Below are 20,473 nucleotides of genomic sequence, written 5' to 3'. Positions count from 1 at the left end.
AGTCAACTTCCTGGTCGCTGGTGGTCCAACAGATGAAATCACCAACAATTACAAAAATAGGAATGGAGTGTTTGTCGAGTGCCGAAGACCACCCGGTCGCAGCATATAGAGTGGTTTTCTGACCCCCAAACACATTTTTCTATAACTTAAATTGGGCTGGATTGCAATAAAGAAAAAAAAAAGTGTTTTTTGTTAGCCATGCTTAAGATTTTGGCTTTAGCGGAGCCATTTTGGCGGCTTCCATGCTCCATTTGCTATGTAGGAAGCTTCCTGTGCTTTATAGTATCCAAACCTGTAATGCTTTGCACTGGCAGGTGCTTGTAGCACCCTGTGGCACGCATTAGGTCCAGCAACCTCCTCCTTAATCCAGCTGTCAATCATGATGAGGTCAGCTGTAAATGTCCCATCAATCCAGAGCGGAAGAGAAGGAACAGTTCTGCCGATGGGACGTCACAGACAATAGGAGGATCGCCATGCTAAACTGCTACAAGAAAGAAGGGGTAATTAGTTTTTACCTTTCCATGGTCATATTATATAATAATAATTAAAAAAAAAAAAAAAAAAAAAAAGGGTCTCGGAATACCCCTATAATAGTGAAATCTGGGATTGGCTTTACGCATGGTAGAGAGCAGAGTGGTGATGGCTCCTCTAAGCCATCGCTTCATTTACTTTATGAATCGGTCTGGGATTTTGCTGTAAGATATATGGTCCTTACATGGACTGATCATACACAAGTGTGAACACCGCCTAGGGAAAATATTTTCAAGGTGATTAAGGATACGGGGAATTCCAGAGAAATAGCAAAACTTATAACTTCATTTTTATAGTTCCGTTACATACTTTTTATATCATGGACGATAAAGTCAGTATTGCAACATAACCCTGTTCTTAAAGCCGCGTCTTGTATCCCTGTGTGTTTGCACCTTTCCTGCTTCTTGCACAGAACGGCTTTTATTCCGCAGTCGTTTTCTTTTAATGCTCCTAGTATACTGCTTACATGAGCCAAATCCCCCAAACATAATCTTCAATTTAGTCAGTCTGGCCGGATAATCCCCTGTGCTCTATATCCTGGCTTTGTCAAAAGCAGCAAATGGATTTTATGTGCAAAATGTTCTGGTCCCTTTTCAGGGCTTTTAGGGGGCGAATTATTGCACCACAATATTACAATCGTGCAGGGAACCGGCATTTATGGAGGTCAGATGTATTTTGGTGACCTGTTCACTGCCTGGAAGAAAAAGAGGGGTCTTGTTTCTGAAGCCATAAATGTAGCTGCAGGAATGTTTCGCAGCTCTCGGGGGTCCACCAAGCGGTTATTTGCTTCTGCACATGTTACTTGCTACCAGCAATAATTACAGATAAGCTCTAAGAATATAGAGGTGATAATTGGCTATTAAAAATCAAATGGAAACTTGTTCATTCTCAGTTTAGTTATAAAGTACAGTAGCCGGCTACCACTGAGGCTCCCAGCGCAATTTACATACAGGCATAATACATTCATAATGAGAAAGAGGACGCCTAGACAAACGCACAACACGGCTTCTTGTGTATTGGGGCATCTAACTGTCTGGCCAAGCAGGCGCCAGACCGTCAAAGAAGGGGGAACAAGCAGGCGCCAGACCGCCGGAAAAGGGGGAACAAGCAGGCGCCAGACCGCCGGAAAAGGGGGAACAAGCAGGCGCCAGACCGCCGGAAAAGGGGGAACAAGCAGGCGCCAGACCGCCGGAAAAGGGAGAACAAGCAGGCGCCAGACAAGGGGGGACAAGCAGGCGCCAGACCGCCGGAAAAGGGGGAACAAGCAGGCACCAGACTGCCGGAAAAGGGGTAACAAGCAGGAGCCAGACTACAGATGAGGAATCCGACAGGCACTAGATCATTGATGAGGAGGACCCATAAAAGATCCCACACTTAGGCAAACTCCGATCTGGAGCCTGTCAAGTGGCAAATCTTCCCAACAAATTGGGGCACCAGACCCATATACGAATTCCTAATGGATCGATGCCAGACATAGGATAGAATAAACAATGGAATCATTACAGATTTTCTATTTAATGTACAAGCAGCCAGTGAAAAAATACACTGGGCTGCCTGAGGCAATACAGGACCGAATCAATGACATGGGTCCATTGATAACACCTACGTAAGAACACCACATGGGCCTGGCAAAAAAATACCAATATTCTGCACTGAATGCCATCTGTAAACTGCAGAAATAATTGGCATTTTCCAGAGATGACTGGGTGACGAGACCATGAATGTAAAGAACAATGGGAGACTTTGTTTAGCGAAGGATCTCCAGTGTAACTGGATAGACCATATATAATTTTGAAGACGTCCACAAAGACGTCTTGTTTCATAACTCCAAGATAGGCAGCCGTTGATTAGACCCAATAGCCGCCACATGTTTTGTTAACCTCCCAATACATGTTGCAATAAGTGCCGCATGTTATAGATGCCCAATACATATCCTACCGGTATTAGTAAATGCTAATTTAATTCCCGCTCTGGCCCCAAGGGAAAAAAAAAAATAATTAAATTGGGAAGTAAAGGTTTTCCCAATACTGCTGGACTTCTCCAGCTAAGTTCTGGCTACTTAAACCCCTATGACTGAGTTTTTCATTTTTGTATTTCTGCAGCACTCTGTGGCTAATAAGGGGTCGCCTAGTAGTGGAAAACCCCTTTAAAGGCTTTTGCAGATAATGAGCAAAACACGGCTGCTTTCCTTCAAAAAACACACCACACGTGTCCATAGATTGTGCCTGGGACTGCAGCAGCGTTCAGAGCAGGGTTTAGGTGCAATACCGCTCACATCCTATGAGAAAGTGTGGCACTGTTTTTTGCAAACATACAGTCCCTTCTAACTAACCAAAAAGACGGACAAAAGTGGATAATAAAACACAATAAAAAGTTACGGCTCTTTCTCAGATTGTATTTTCTCGGATGAGTGCTAGCTGTGATTTTCACAGATGAGTGCGATGATATTCTATGGGGCTGTGCACGTGTCAGATTTTTCCCTCGGTCTGAGCGATCTACAGAAAACATCGGAGACATGTTCCATTTTGATCAGAGTGTTGGATCAAAAATCGTCAATGCGAGTATGTCACTGCAGCTACTGTGATGATAGAGTGCAGTCACTCCAACCGCCACACTCCAACCGCCACACTCCAACCGCCGTTTTTCTCTTGTATGTGGAAAATACTGACGTCTGAATGAGGCCTTATACAGGAGCTGTGGCACAGGGGTGGCATGAGGGGTATCTTGTTGTCAATGTCCGCTCCTACTGGGAAGCAATGATCTACTGCAATAAAGACAAGTCTATCGCTATCTCGGAGCCTGGGATTATAGAGGAAGGCAAGTCCCTATAGTAAAAGTAGACCTAAATCCAAGGAGACCCCAGCAAACCCACCTGGCAGTCAACTGTGCACGATCCGAACCTTGCAAGACATTCAGCATATATCAGTAGCGGCAGTGACATACGGTTTAAAATAGTATTTGATTAAATTTCATGAATCGTCTAAAAATTTCAAAGCAACATTCAATATTTTTCAATTATTGAATCAAAAATGTAAAAAAAAATATATCAAGCAACTTTTTTTTTTTTTTTTTAATTCAAAGAGCATCCAGTCAATGCTGGATAGTAGTAATAAAACGTGACATAAAAACTATACAAACAAATAAAATGACAATATGGAGAGGGCTGGTTCTCTTACCGATGATGCCGCTGTCTTTGCTCTCCAGCGTGGAGCTGGGGCTGCTGATGGTTCCACTGGGACTGGTTCTGTTTGGGACAGTTTTACTGGTGCAGCTGTTCAGCGTAGAGCACGGACTGGCAGTGCTGGGGGAGGCCGTGCTGTTTGTCAGCGTTGAACAGGGACTTATCCCGTGACTTGTAGCTGTACACTGCAGGAAATCAACAACTAATTACCATGTGCACATACAGGACCTAGTAACAAAGATCTATTTCTCCCTCGTGGCATCGTGTTATTAGCACCCGTATATCACCTATGCTATTTTTGAGTCTTAATTCTTTCACATCCACCACCACAAGTCGGCTCCGGCCCCTCCAGGGAACTACGGTAGACAGCACTTTTCTTTAAGGAGCATACCCACAAAATACAAATAAGTGACAAAATAGACACCATTAACCAAAAGTTCACCCAAATTTGTCATCCAAATGTTCTACCATGTAGCTGTAGAAAACTTTTGATGTTAATTGGCTTTTTATTTAAAAAAAAAAAAAAAGTAGCAAATTCTTTTAAAAAGTTGAAAAAGTAAGTCCTATTCATTGCCTTTAACCCACACCACTCCAGTGCAGACCTCGTCCGTGGCTTCTGCCAGGACAGGAAGTGCTGACTTCCTATTTTTTGAGTCACCGGATTGCCGAGGCTTGCGATTGGCTGCAACAGCCAGACTGCCGAAATGGATGTCATGTATTCCAGTCCCTGTGAGGAGCACCAGAGCGGCCTTAGCGTTAGAGCCCCCGAGTCTAGCTTCTTATATCATTTTAAACATTTGTACTGAAGGACAATCTGCACAGTGATGTAGGAATTCAGCAGTTATAATGTGGCAGCTTTACCATTCAGGACCCTAGAAAAGCCCGATTACAACCCTTGTGGGGACAGCCGCTGCCAACCTATCGTAGAAACTTTGCAAAATAGAAAAACTCAACGTGATATTTATAAGTTTTTTATTTTAGGAGAAAACTTGTCTGCTTTGGACAACCGCTAGTTTTTTTTAAAAATATCTGATGAACGTAAACCAGGCAAAGGTTGTCCGTCTCTCAGGGATGTCTCAGTAATTAGCCGTAATCCATAAAAGGAACCTTGCAACATTAGTTTAATTCCTGCCAGCGCCTCCAGAGGAGTGATAAAGTATTACACACAGAGGGTCCTCCAAAGGGAGAGATGTTCTTTGCAGCTGCTCGCTTAGTAGAGCAGGAGTGTGGAATCTTTTTTTTTTTTTTGCCAAGGGTCTTTTTGGATATTTATACCATCTCTTAGGGGGCCATACAAATTGAGTTCTAACTCCGCAAACAACGCTGGCACTATTGTCAGGAATGTAATCATTCACTGCATGCGCCCTCAGCGCTCAGTAGAGAACCCTGCGAGGGCGAGCTCAGAGAGCAAGAAGAAATTAATGGGCCAGCGGCCATCAAGATACATCTGCCGCCCAAGTGCTGCAGTCCCTAGGAATCTTCCCGGGGAGGGCCGGATAAAAAGTCATTGAGGGCCATAGGGCCTGAGGTTCCCCACCCCTGAAGTAGCGGGATCTCTTCTGTTAGTTAAGAATTCTTCATTGTATCATTTAACTTAATTATTTATTGTTTAAAGTCAACTGAATCAATGCAAAAAAAAAATAAATCATGAAGGTACAAAGATTTCCATTATAAAAAGACAGCGATACTAGAGCTTGGGGAAAACTATAACAAAAATATGTGATCCACAGAGTATTATGGAGGTCACCTGAGCGTGATCTTAGGCATCCAGGCAAACGAGCCTTGATCACATAATCCCCATTATCTATATCCAGGCATTGCGTGATGTATCCTGCTGGACACTGCCGTGGGGATTCTGGTTTTCTTCTTCAAATCCTCCTTATTGGATTAAACAATCCCCAGACTCCTACGACTGATATTTGTGAACTGGGACATGGTCGTCAGCAGTGTAGTGGGCCATCATCTACTATCTCAGCATCTGTTTTACCACCCCCCCAATAACCACAGAGAAGCACCAAGGTAGCCTAGTTCTTTGCCATAACTGAAGCTGGACCTGGTATTTTGTAATGTAAAGGAAAAAAAATTCTTGTTTAAAGGGATTTTCAAGTTTCAGAATATCCCATTCTTATCTGGCCACAGTTTCTTTAAAAAACAAAAAAACAAAAAGGGAGGGGTTCAGAAACAGGAAAAAAAATATTTATGCCTGTAAAAATGCTAGTTTTTTTTTTTTTAAACTTACTAATACTTTTATTATGATTTTAGCTCCGGGGTCCCGATTTCACAACCAATCCTGCAGTACTGCCGGAATGGGAGAATACCAGCTTTTTCTGTATCGACATGTGACTAGTGATGTGCATGAAGGCTGTCAGGCTCAACACAAAAGTTATCCCCTCTACTATTTCTGCATCAGAAGGGGGCTGGCTCAACTACTGAGCTTAGCCAGTTGGCCAGCCCCCTTCATACACAGCTCCAGTTATAGGGAACTTGAAACTTCCATTGTGTGTTTTAGGCCATGTTCACACGTTCCTGATTTCCCTGCTGTTTTTTCTGCACTAAAAACCGCAGCTCTTGGCAGAAAACGCAGGTGCGTTTTTTGATGCGGTTTTTGATGCGGTTTTTAGTGCGGTTTTTTATGCAGTTTTCTCTGCAGAGTCTGTGTGTTTTCTAGGAAGTTTTTTTAGGGTTAAAATGGCTGAAAATACCCTAACCCTACCCCTAACCCTACCCCTAGTTCTAACTGTAATGGGGGGGGGGAAAATTCTTTATTTTATTATTGTTACTACCTATGGGGGTGATAAAGGGGGGGTCATTTACTTTTTTTTTTATTTTGATCACTGTGAGGTTATCACAGTGATCAAAATGTGCCTGGAACGAATCTGCTGGCCGGAAGATGGCGGCGCCCAGGGAGAAGACGGACGGATGGACACCGGGAGGCCCGGTAAGTATAAGGGGGGGAAATGTGGGCACGGGGGGGGGGGGGGGCGTCGGAGCACGGGGGTGGCATCGGAGCATGGGGGGGTGGGATTGGGGCACGGTGGGACAGCCACACTCCGCCCACGCACTTCCTGCTGCAGCGGTTCTGCACCACAAACCGCAGAAAACCCGCAGATATTTTTTTCGTCTGCGGGTTTTACTGCGGGTTTGACCCTCACAATGGAGGTCAATGGGTGCAGAACTGCTGCAGTTCCGCACAAAGAAGTGACATGGTACTTCTTTTTTACCGCAGCTATTCAGCGCGGCTTTTTTAGTGAATTTCCGCAATGTGGGCACAGCGGTTCCTGTTTTCCATAGGGTACATTGTACTGTACCCTGCATGGAAAACAGCTGCGGACCCGCAGCGGCAAAATCGCGGCGGCTCCGCAGTAAAAAACGCATTGTGTGAACATGGCCTTAACGTTCCCAGAAAAGCAGTGCAATCACTGGGGTTCATTCATTAAAATATATCGGTAAATTTCATAAGATATTCAGGCTGGACAACCTCCTTTAATAAAGTTCCAGTCTGACAAGCCAATCCTTTGATGGAAAATAAGGAAGGGATAAAATGGAACAAAGTCATTATCACCAGGTCACTAGACCTTAAGAGGGCCGAGGGTTTGGCTTACCATAGCCTCGTTCTTCTCATCCATGGATACTCGAGCTGAGTTTGGAATTCCTTCACCCAGTAAGAATCCCAATCTGGTCATGAGCTCCTGGGCGGCCGGAGAACAGCCGGAGTTTTTATCCAGAGCGGCTTCTAGATGGAGGACACAAAAACAGAGGTTCAACCTTATGATCTTGCTAAATGCCATAAGAAAACGCTGGAGAAGGAGCAGTGCCAACATTTTACCATCTGAACTCTTGGCGTCTGCAATAATAAGCGAGCGGAAGTCCATCAAGCAGCTGTGCGCTTCCATCTACAGTAGGAGACTTATTAGCGGATAGCATGGGGTCCGATGCTCCCTCAGCTTTATTGTCCACCTCATCCCAGGCCTGCTCCCCATATATCCATTCAATAGCTCTATCCCAATTACATCCGCCCTCCTGTCAGACCTGGGGATGCTGACGTGAACCCTGGCTTACAAACGCAAATTAATTAACCCTCGAAACCAAGACTTCAAAGCAACCACAGAGAAAGCGAGACATCCCGGGCTTGTCCCCAGCCGTCATTTCATATTTATTGTGCACACATTAAGGAGGACTGACAAGTGCTCGGAGCTTCCACTAAATAAGTCAAGGAAAGAGGAAAACAAAAGTAGATGGGCGAGAAACAAAAAAAAAAAAATAATTAATTCTCTAGTGATAAAATATGGAACAACCTACAGTAATACGCCACGGAAATTTTCAACCATATAACGTGTAAATTTCTGTTGCAGATTTCCTACCATGGAATTTTTTTTAAAAAAAGTCAGCTTAAGTGTCCCATTTTGTTCGTAACAAAGGATCAGTGGGTTCAGTATAAAACAATTCTTCCTTTCGCCAGGTTGCCCTTGTTGGATATTTTCGGCCAATGACGGGCACTGTCCGCATCACCGTCCGAAAAATAACTAGCGTGGCTGATGAGGTCTGAGATGGTACTGTTTGTCGGGCCATTTTTTTTTTGTCTTATTTATATGGTGACTTTAAAAGGGGTTGTCCACTTTATCTTTATTTTAACAAATAAGTTGGAGGACCCAATTTTCTGGCACTTTTTAATATAGAAACAATAACAGGTTCTTCCTCCTGAATTTAATACAACCTTCCTCTTTAGCGGCACAGTTCTCCTCTTCTCACTACTACTGATGGAGGATCATATGACTAGGCCCGCTTAACAGCCTCCTCCAAATGAAAAAGCTTTGTCATGCGAGACGCTTTCCAATTGGAGGAGGCGGAATGACAAGTTTGGTCACATGATCCTCCATCAGTAGACGTGAAGAGAGAAGAACTGTGCAGCCAAAAACGAAAGAGAAAAAACATACTAATATTTTAGCAAGTGCCATAAAATCATGTTCCCGACACTTGTTAAGTGACTGATAAAGTAGACCACCCATTTAACACAAGCAGCTGATGGAAGGCGGCAATAGAGGATGATGCCTACAACATAAAAATTTAGCAAGGCTTCAAAACAAACACTAGGCCTCGCTGGATGGATGTGGCTGTCAGACGTAAGGCTACAGAACGTCCAACACTGACTACTATTCAAGATATCCTCTAACGTCTCACGGACACAATGGGCCTTCATATGAATAAGTGTCACCCCGATGTAAAATTGGGCCATAAATGACAGTTTACACCTTGCGTATGCCCCAACTGATGGTAGCCATAGGTTACTACCCACCCAATGAGGCATACATTATTTTACCATGAGTTAATATGGCAATGTATACCACAGCATTCGTCAAGGGCCTTTCCATTTGGGGTGTGTGTAGTGGGAAATCCTCCTAGTGTGTGAACATAGCCTATATCAAAGGTTACGACCAAAGTCAAAGTTTGGCAGTAACGTTTCATTACCGTGGAGATATTGGCATTTTTTTTTTCATTATTATTTCGTTGTGCAGCCACATTTGTTGCCACTAACCCATTTTATATGGCTGCATTTGCTTTTTTGTAAGTTTTTTCTTTAAAAAAAAAAAAAAATCTACAAATGAAAATATATTATAAATTAAAATATATGATAAATAATAAGAAATTATTAATACAAAATACATTGAAAAGTGGATGCAAACGTTGAAGCCAACCCTTTCCCACGCCATAAAATTTGATTTGCCCGAAGCAGAATTACTAACCCCATCTATACTTTCACCATGAAACTGTCATTTTACCTTGAAGAAGTCTGCCAAGAAGTGAAAAACAGCTGTAACCTCTTCTCTAGAGCTAATATTAACCCCTTACGCACTGGCGTTCAGCAATTTCCCACGGGTGACTTCTCTGTCCCTGCAGGACAGGAAGCCGGTTTAACCCCCTCCCCGCTGCCAATGCCAACAGCTCGGAGGAAAGCAAGACTCTCCCTATGGCTTGCAGATGCCAAGTCGTTCACGGGCAATACCGTGGAGCGGTGCCAAACCAGGCTTACAGTCTGAGCCATATTCGCTTAACCCTTACACGGCCATGTTATCCACATCAATCCAGCAGTGTGAAGGTTAATGATCCATATTAACCCCCCGCTGCCCGGCTGCAAACATTTGCAGCAAACAGATGGTAACGACGCGAAGTTATAGGCAAAATCAAGGCATCTAAATCTGTTAATGCGAGCGTGGAGGACTGCTTTATAGCGACAGGGTAACCTAATCCCCTCTCGCTGCCTTCCCAGCGTCGACAGGAAAATCAGGTTTTTCTCACCGTTTGCAATACGCGGGGATCGCAGGTTGAGGTGTTGACGGGAGCCAAATAAAACGAGGATAATGTGCATTGAAATAAAACAAAGAGCTGCGTCTAACCTGCCAGCCCTGGCACACCCTTTCATTGCTGCGACGCTCCGACACACAAAGTCGAAATTACGAGACGGCTGTCAAGTCTAACAAAAGTTTCAGCTGCATAAAAACTTTTTTTTTTTCTCCAAAGTTTTTGGAAAAAAAAAAAAAAAGGAGACAGGATGAGAAGACAGGAGGACACTTACCATTCTGCTTGGGGTCCGGCAACTCTGAGACTTTTCTCAATGGCATTACAGCTGCATCTCCTGGCACTCGCGGACTCTCAACATACTTGGGCTTCCTCATTGGCCCTGCAATGAATAAGGTTTGGGCATGTCTTATTCTTCCCAGATGGGATGTGTGAGAGCCTCATGACGTGCGGCATCAGTTCTCACAGTCAGATTAAAGCTAAGCAAAAGAAGAAAAAAAAAAGCTGCAAAGGAGGAAGCATCAAAACCGTCCGCTGACAGCTCAAAGCTGTCTACAGGCAGCCGCGTCCAGAGTCATTGCTAAGGAAAATGACAGGCAGCCGCCCCTTCGGAGAGCCTGGACACATTCCAGAAAATGGCAAACGTCCCCACCGGCCACTTACAGGCGATCAACTTCTTATGTCAGAGGTTGATGGGACACTGCAAGCTGCCGAGGTGGTCGGAGAGTGACAACTCCCACTGGACTCAGGACAGGAGTTGTAGTTTAACCAGCTGCTACACAGTATATAAAAAGACGTACGGAAGGAACACAGTCACCCGTGCAATGGTGTATGCATCCAATAACCCAGCAACTGATTATTCTCCATAAAGAGCAGAACTGATGGGTTGTTAGGGATTTACAACAGTAAGAAAATCTACTAGCAGTAAATCAGCAGCGGTCGGGTATTTACAGCATATGGCTCATTCTTACTTTTGCTTTTTTATGCATTTTTTTCCAGTGGGAAAAAACTTCTACGGTACCAGCAAAACGTATGAGATTTCGGAAATTATTATTATTATTTATTTATATAGCATCATTAATTCCCTGGTGCTGTACATGAGAAAGGGGTTACATACAGGGTTATAGATATCGTTAACAGTAAACAGGTTTACAGTGACAGACTGGTGCAGAGGGGAGAAGACCCTGTCCTTGCGGACTTAAATTCTATGGGGAAATCTGCTTGCACGCATTTTTTTTTTCTACCTTGCAGATTTAAAGCAGTTTCAAATCCGTATATCACTACTCACAACGTCTTTAGAATTCAAACGTATGGGAAAAATGCGCAAAAAACCCCCCGAGGTATTGTAAGCAGTGTTTCACCTACCAACTTTCCGCATTTTCTGCTGATTTTACAGTACCCTACGAGTACGTGCACAGAGTATTTGCAACACAAATTTCTTCACCAAAAAAAGGTGACTCAGCAGGAAGAATGCTGCATAAAATACGGACGCTTTGACTTTTTTTGCACGCGTTTTTTTCCCCCCATTCAAATGATCGGGGGAAAAAAATGCTCAAAAACACAAAGAATGGACATGATGAAGATCTGAAACAGTTCAATCCCAGTCACTCCAGCCTCACCGCACAAGTCATGTCCCTTCTCCCCGTTTTTTGTTTAATTCATTGCAACAATGACGTGCTGCACGTCCATCCATGTGACCACTGCAGTCAATCATTTCTGCATTCTCGTACCAGCTGTTGGCCAGTAATCGGCCGCAGCGGTCACGTGTATCTACGTCAATGGTATAGAGAATAAACAGACTGGTGGAGACCACTGGAAAACTTAAGTGTTTGTTTGATTTCTCCAACATTTTCTGCTGTAAACCTTAATCTTGTACAACTCGTTAAATGTCATGCACCTTTTGCAAAAAAAAAAAAAAATCTGTAAAAATGAGGAAATACAGACATTTGAGCAATACTGTACTGCAGCCGCACCAGCCAATGAGATGGTTAAACTTTTACTACATGTTGCTTTAAGCGCTGGTGTCACAAGGACAGGAATGTGAAACAATCAGTGGAAGTAATTAAATGAAACACAAAAGACCTTCCTGTTCAGACTGGAAAAGCAAGTTATAATGCTGCCACCTACTGGACAAGGATAGAACTTGTCAATGGCATAAAAAAAAGCAATGTATACTCCATTTTATCCAAGCATTGCTATTAAAATGCTTTATAATACTCTCTTCTATTATGATATGGATATAAATATATGAAACCCACCTTGTAAATTCCTATAAAGTCGAGACTAATCAAATGTCCATGCTTTATACTGCAGCGCTGCCTGTTCAGATTGTCTGCCATTTATATGCACAAACCTGCTGTGCGGTGCTGAGCCCAGTAGACTTTCCCTGGTCAGTTGGACTCTGTCGGTAAGAGTAATGGCGAGTGCAGTAGGTATCTGGCACTGCCATGAAGTTTTACCTCTACCAAGTAATGTTGCCCCAGGAACGAACCGGACTGTGAAATCCGCTGCCCGTGCCATGAAGAACGTTGGCCATTCTTCGTCCTCTATTCTGAAAGTTTAGGAGCACAGGACGGCCATGTAATTGCCCCAGTTGCTCGGGCTCGAGTAGCAGACACCTGTCTCTGCCTGTCAATCACACCAGTGACCACAGGAGAGGGCACGTGTGTAACCCAAATAGATTGCCACCTTCTTCCCATCAATCGCCCAACCTGAGAGGGAAGAATCCACGGGAAACGTCAGACATGTTGTCGCCCCGGCATGAAAGGGGGATTGCACTATTTAAAAACACTAAAGGGTGTCACTTGTGGCACTATTCCCATGATAGCTTCCATCATTTATGACACAATCACTTTACCCCTCAAAAAAAATCTGAGCTTTATCTAGAGCAGGGGTGTCAAACTGCATTCCTCGAGGGCTGCAAACAGGTCATGTTTTCAGGATTTCCTTGTAATGCACAGGTGATAATTTAATCACCTACACAAATAATGAGTTGGTGATTAAATTATCACCTGTGCAGTACAAGGAAATCCTGAAAACATGACCTGTTTGCAGCCCTCGAGGAATGCAGTTTGACACCCCTGATCTAGACCATCACAAAACTGAATTCTCCCCAAATTTTTTTTTTTTTACCCAAATATATGTATTTGGGGCTTTAAATCATTTTTGCAATTTGGTTTGCATTCCAAAATGCTGTAGATAAGCCCCTGATGCCGGGGCTTAGCTCACCTTCCATTTTTGGAGTGACAGGTTTCCTTTAAATTCAATTATAAAAATAATGATTTTTGGCTCAAAATGCACGCATTTTTTTTTCTTATTTTTTTTTTTTAATGGTCACCTTTAATATCTTTAGAAAGGATCTTCCTCAAGTACTGCAAGGTGGCTGCGCATGCACGGCTCCGACCTCATTTGTACAGGATTTTCCTGCATGGAAATATCTGGAACTCCCATACAAATGAATGGAGAGCGCGGAGTGGGTGTAGACACTTCTGTCTTGTGCTGTCCGAAATGGAGGACAAAAATGTGGTTCCCAGCCTTTATCAAAAATGTATGGCACATCGGGCATGTTTGTGGGGTTAGTATTGGATGTCCTACATTTCATAGGTCATAAAAAGGGAAAATTGCAGTAGTCAGAAGTCATGGTAAAAGAGGAAAGCAAAAAATAAATAAATAAAGTAATAACTGAAGACAAAACTTCACTGCGCATAAAAGATGGCGGCCACAAGAGGGCACAATTGCCGGCTCTTACGGAAATGTTTACCCGGCAGATACATTGGAAAGATTCCTGTAGATTTCTATGAAAATCTAGAACCCTACAATACATCTACATATAGGAAAGTGCTGCAGAAAAGATTGGCCTTATATGAAGAAAATTATATGGATGTAGTTTCACCTGTCTTTCACTAGGGGGACTTGTCAGGGAGTCACAAAAACACTGAACTTTAGGAAGGCAAAGTTTGACCAGCTTAGAGATGCCCTTAATCTGGTAGACTGGGACAATATCCTCAGAAATAAGAATACAGATAATAAATGGGAAATGTTTAAGAACATCCTAAATAGGCAGTGTAAGCGGTTTATACCTTGTGGGAATAAAAGGACTAGAAATAGGAAAAACCCAATGTGGCTAAACAAAGAAGTAAGACAGGCAATTAACAGTAAAAAGAAAGTATTTGCACTACTAAAGCAGGATGGCACCATTGAAGCTCTAAAAAACTATAGGGAGAAAAATACTTTATCTAAAAAACTAATTAAAGCTGCCAAAAAGGAAACAGAGAAGCACATTGCTAAGGAGAGTAAAACTAATCCCAAACTGTTCTTCAACTATATCAATAGTAAAAGAATAAAAACTGAAAATGTAGGCCCCTTAAAAAATAGTGAGGAAAGAATGGTTGTAGATGACGAGGAAAAAGCTAACATATTAAACACCTTCTTCTCCACGGTATTCACGGTGGAAAATGAAATGCTAGGTGAAATCCCAAGAAACAATGAAAACCCTATATTAAGGGTCACCAATCTAACCCAAGAAGAGGTGCGAAACCGGCTAAATAAGATTAAAATAGATAAATCTCCGGGTCCGGATGGCATACACCCACGAGTACTAAGAGAACTAAGTAATGTAATAGATAAACCATTATTTCTTATTTTTAGGGACTCTATAGCGACAGGGTCTGTTCCGCAGGACTGGTGCATAGCAAATGTGGTGCCAATATTCAAAAAGGGCTCTAAAAGTGAACCTGGAAATTATAGGCCAGTAAGTCTAACCTCTATTGTTGGTAAAATATTTGAAGGGTTTCTGAGGGATGTTATTCTGGATTATCTCAATGAGAATAACTGTTTAACTCCATATCAGCATGGGTTTATGAGAAATCGCTCCTGTCAAACCAATCTAATCAGTTTTTATGAAGAGGTAAGCTATAGGCTGGGCAACGGTGAGTCATTGGACGTGGTATATCTCGATTTTTCCAAAGCGTTTGATACCGTGCCGCACAAGAGGTTGGTACACAAAATGAGAATGCTTGGTCTGGGGGAAAATGTGTGTAAATGGGTTAGTAACTGGCTTAGTGATAGAAAGCAGAGGGTGGTTATAAATGGTATAGTCTCTAACTGGGTCGCTGTGACCAGTGGGGTACCGCAGGGGTCAGTATTGGGACCTGTTCTTTTCAACATATTCATTAATGATCTGGTAGAAGGTTTACACAGTAAAATATCGATATTTGCAGATGATACAAAACTATGTAAAGCAGTTAATACAAGAGAAGATAGTATTCTGCTACAGATGGATCTGGATAAGTTGGAAACTTGGGCTGAAAGGTGGCAGATGAGGTTTAACAATGATAAATGTAAGGTTATACACATGGGAAGAAGGAATCAATGTCACCATTACACACTGAATGGGAAACCACTGGGTAAATCTGACAGGGAGAAGGACTTGGGGATCCTAGTTAATGATAAACTTACCTGGAGCAGCCAGTGCCAGGCAGCAGCTGCCAAGGCAAACAGGATCATGGGGTGCATTAAAAGAGGTCTGGATACACATGATGAGAGCATTATACTGCCTCTGTACAAATCCCTAGTTAGACCGCACATGGAGTACTGTGTCCAGTTTTGGGCACCGGTGCTCAGGAAGGATATAATGGAACTAGAGAGAGTACAAAGGAGGGCAACAAAATTAATAAAGGGGATGGGAGAACTACAATACCCAGATAGATTAGCGAAATTAGGATTATTTAGTCTAGAAAAAAGACGACTGAGGGGCGATCTAATAACCATGTATAAGTATATAAGGGGACAATACAAATATCTCGCTGAGGATCTGTTTATACCAAGGAAGGTGACGGGCACAAGGGGGCATTCTTTGCGTCTGGAGGAGAGAAGGTTTTTCCACCAACATAGAAGAGGATTCTTTACTGTTAGGGCAGTGAGAATCTGGAATTGCTTGCCTGAGGAGGTGGTGATGGCGAACTCAGTCGAGGGGTTCAAGAGAGGCCTGGATGTCTTCCTGGAGCAGAACAATATTGTATCATACAATTATTAGGTTCTGTAGAAGGACGTAGATCTGGGGATTTATTATGATGGAATATAGGCTGAACTGGATGGACAAATGTCTTTTTTCGGCCTAACTATGTTACTATGTTGCTATGTTACTATTTACACACACATATATTAGATACATTCAGGATTGTACAAGAAGTTTTAGGCAGGTGTGGAAAAAATGCTGCTAAGTAAAAATGCTTTTAAAAAACTGAATTGTTAAGAGAATATTTTTTATCAATTAACAACATGCAAAGTGTATGAATAAAAGAGAAATGTAAATCACATCAATATTTGGGGTCACGGCTCTTAAAAACACATCAATTCTTCTCATTAGACTTGCACAAAGTCAGGGATTTTGTGGGATTGCAGTCAGGTGATTGAGTGACCAATAAAACCAGGTGATGATGTTCATCATTTTCATATGTAGTGTGAAGCATCGTCAACTGAAACAGCTATGAGGCTCGAAATTGGGTAAGGAACAGAAACTCTGCTTCAAGAGAGGAGGTTGTGGAAGACAGTTTCATGTCACAAGTCATACACCATGGCATGAAAGTGCAGAGAAACCCACAAGGTAGTTATACTGCATCAGCAAGGTCTCTCCCAGGCAAAGATTTCAGAGCAGACTTGGGTTTTAAGATGTGCTGTTCAAAGTTCTCTTGAAGAAGACCAAAAAATTGACCATTGCAGGGACCATAGACGCACTTGTCGGCCAAGGAAAATTAGAAGGGAAGTAAGTATATGTCACTGTTGCACTAAGTTGGAGGTTGTCCAGCAGTGCCATCAACTCAGAACTGGCAGCAACCAGTGGGACCTGGCTACACCCATCTACTTTTTGGAGTAGTCTGGATAGAAATGGTCTGCATAGAAGAATTAAATCCAAAAAGCCATAATGTCAACAAGGCCAAGTGACTCAACTATGCACAAAAACACAGGATCTGGGGTCCAGAGAAAATGGGAACAGGTGCTCTAGACTGAGGAGTCAGTATGTGAAATATTTACAGAGAATTCAGTTTGATCCCAAGAGGTTGGAAAGTAGCACAATAACGAGTGTCTGCAGGTGACAGTGGAGGGTCCTCGCAAATTTGGGGCTACATTTCAGCAAGTAGAGCTGGGGATTTGGTCAGTATTAATGGTGTCCTCGATGCCAAGATATAGAGTCAGATATTTTTCCATCATTTACCACCAGGGAGGCATCTGATTGGCTCCAAATTTATTCTGCAGCCGGACAACGAACCAAAACACACAGCCAATGTCATTAAGACATTTTGTTTAGTCACCTTGCACTTTCTTAATGATAAAAATAAACTATTGAGTTTTACAATTCTGAACGCTTCTTACTTTAATGTGAGGCTCAGAGAGAGTGTAATAGATGACTAGACACTCCAATTGTTGACTGCCATATCCCCTGATGATTCCAATCAGGAAGAAACGCGTAGAGAGGTGGTTCTGTCTAGAAATGGTTTATTCAATACCATGAAATGTCTTTAAGGATTTTTAACCCTAAGGATTCCTAACCCTCATAAATAACATAGTAACATAGTAACATAGTAACATAGTTAGTAAGGCCGAAAAAAGACATTTGTCCATCCAGTTCAGCCTATATTCCATCATAATAAATCCCCAGATCTACGTCCTTCTACAGAACCTAATTGTATGATACAATATTGTTCTGCTCCAGGAAGACATCCAGGCCTCTCTTGAACCCCTCGACTGAGTTCGCCATCACCACCTCCTCAGGCAAGCAATTCCAGATTCTCACTGCCCTAACAGTAAAGAATCCTCTTCTATGTTGGTGGAAAAACCTTCTCTCCTCCAGACGCAAAGAATGCCCCCTTGTGCCCGTCACCTTCCTTGGTATAAACAGATCCTCAGCGAGATATTTGTATTGTCCCCTTATATACTTATACATGGTTATTAGATCGCCCCTCAGTCGTCTTTTTTCTAGACTAAATAATCCTAATTTCGCTAATCTATCTGGGTATTGTAGTTCTCCCATCCCCTTTATTAATTTTGTTGCCCTCCTTTGTACTCTCTCTAGTTCCATTATATCCTTCCTGAGCACCGGTGCCCAAAACTGGACACAGTACTCCATGTGCGGTCTAACTAGGGATTTGTACAGAGGCAGTATAATGCTCTCATCATGTGTATCCAGACCTCTTTTAATGCACCCCATGATCCTGTTTGCCTTGGCAGCTGCTGCCTGGCACTGGCTGCTCCAGGTAAGTTTATCACTAACTAGGATCCCCAAGTCCTTCTCCCTGTCAGATTTACCCAGTGGTTTCCCGTTCAGTGTGTAATGGTGATATTGATTCCCTCTTCCCATGTGTATAACCTTACATTTATCATTGTTAAACCTCATCTGCCACCTTTCAGCCCAAGTTTCCAACTTATCCAGATCCATCTGTAGCAGAATACTATCTTCTCTTGTATTAACTGCTTTACATAGTTTTGTATCATCTGCAAATATCGATATTTTACTGTGTAAACCTTCTACCAGATCATTAATGAATATGTTGAAGAGAACAGGTCCCAATACTGACCCCTGCGGTACCCCACTGGTCACAGCGACCCAGTTAGAGACTATACCATTTATAACCACCCTCTGCTTTCTATCACTAAGCCAGTTACTAACCCATTTACACACATTTTCCCCCAGACCAAGCATTCTCATTTTGTGTACCAACCTCTTGTGCGGCACGGTATCAAACGCTTTGGAAAAATCGAGATATACCACGTCCAATGACTCACCGTGGTCTAGCCTATAGCTTACCTCTTCATAAAAACTGATTAGATTGGTTTGACAGGAGCGATTTCTCATAAACCCATGCTGATATGGAGTTAAACAGTTATTCTCATTGAGATAATCCAGAATAACATCCCTCAGAAACCCTTCAAATATTTTACCAACAATAGAGGTTAGACTTACTGGCCTATAATTTCCAGGTTCACTTTTAGAGCCCTTTTTGAATATTGGCACCACATTTGCTATGCGCCAGTCCTGCGGAACAGACCCTGTCGCTATAGAGTCACTAAAAATAAGAAATAATGGTTTATCTATTACATTACTTAGTTCTCTTAGTACTCGTGGGTGTATGCCATCCGGACCCGGAGATTTATCTATTTTAATCTTATTTAGCCGGTTTCGCACCTCTTCTTGGGTTAGATTGGTGACCCTTAATATAGGGTTTTCATTGTTTCTTGGGATTTCACCTAGCATTTCATTTTCCACCGTGAATACCGTGGAGAAGAAGGTGTTTAATATGTTAGCTTTTTCCTCGTCATCTACAACCATTCTTTCCTCACTATTTTTTAAGGGGCCTACATTTTCAGTTTTTATTCTTTTACTATTGATATAGTTGAAGAACAGTTTGGGATTAGTTTTACTCTCCTTAGCAATGTGCTTCTCTGTTTCCTTTTTGGCAGCTTTAATTAGTTTTTTAGATAAAGTATTTTTCTCCCTATAGTTTTTTAGAGCTTCAATGGTGCCATCCTGCTTTAGTAGTGCAAATGCTTTCTTTTTACTGTTAATTGCCTGTCTTACTTCTTTGTTTAGCCACATTGGGTTTTTCCTATTTCTAGTCCTTTTATTCCCACAAGGTATAAACAGCTTACACTGCCTATTTAGGATGTTCTTAAACATTTCCCATTTATTATCTGTATTCTCATTTCTGAGGATATTGTCCCAGTCTACCAGATTAAGGGCATCTCTAAGCTGTTCAAACTTTGCCTTCCTAAAGTTCAATGTTTTTGTGACTCCCTGACAAGTCCCCCTAGTGAAAGACAGGTGAAACTGCACAATATTGTGGTCGCTATTTCCTAAATGCCCAACCACCTGCAGATTTGTTATTCTGTCAGGTCTATTAGATAGTATTAGGTCTAAAAGTGCTGCTCCTCTGGTTGGATTCTGCACCAATTGTGAAAGATAATTTTTCTTGGTTATTAGCAGAAACCTGTTGCCTTTATGGGTTTCACAGGTTTCTGTTTCCCAGTTAATATCCGGGTAGTTAAAGTCCCCCATAACCAGGACCTCATTATGGGTTGCAGCTTCATCTATCTGCTTTAGAAGTAGACTTTCCATGCTTTCTGTTATATTTGGGGGTTTGTAACAGACCCCAATGTCAATGGGTCATCTTTTAAATTTGCATCTTTGACCAGATTGGTGAGATTGTTCTAGTTCTTTCTATGTACCCTCTTATTGATTAGACACACAGTTAAGTCCACATATATTTGGACAGAGACAACATTTTTCTAATTTTGGTTATAGATATTACCAAAATGATTTTTAAACAAAACAATTCAGATGCAGTTTAAGTTCAGACTTTCAGCTTTCATTTGAGGGTATCCACATTAAAATTGGATGAAGGGTTTAGGAGTTTCAGCTCCTTAACATGTGCCACCCTGTTTTTAAAGGGACCAAAAGTAATTGGACAGATT

General features: G+C 42.2%; 1 protein-coding gene across 1 annotated transcript in view; it reads right to left on the bottom strand.

Moving 5' to 3' along the window:
- Window positions 1-20,473, bottom strand: part of TANC1 (tetratricopeptide repeat, ankyrin repeat and coiled-coil containing 1) — a 212,194-nt gene that overhangs the window by 73,347 nt on the left and 118,374 nt on the right. Inside the window, exons 4-6 of the mRNA XM_069732997.1 lie at window positions 10,284-10,388; window positions 7,315-7,445; window positions 3,708-3,897 (exon numbers count right to left, since the gene is read on the bottom strand). Coding sequence (XP_069589098.1) covers window positions 3,708-3,897; window positions 7,315-7,445; window positions 10,284-10,388 — 426 coding nt within the window. The remainder of the gene's footprint in view (window positions 1-3,707; window positions 3,898-7,314; window positions 7,446-10,283; window positions 10,389-20,473) is intronic.

Source organism: Ranitomeya imitator, chromosome 7, assembly GCF_032444005.1.
Source record: "Ranitomeya imitator isolate aRanImi1 chromosome 7, aRanImi1.pri, whole genome shotgun sequence".
In the NCBI taxonomy this organism is placed as follows: Eukaryota; Metazoa; Chordata; class Amphibia; order Anura; family Dendrobatidae; genus Ranitomeya; species Ranitomeya imitator.
The sequence above is the reverse complement of the archived record's forward strand: the minus strand, read 5'-3'. Positions and strand labels throughout refer to the sequence as shown.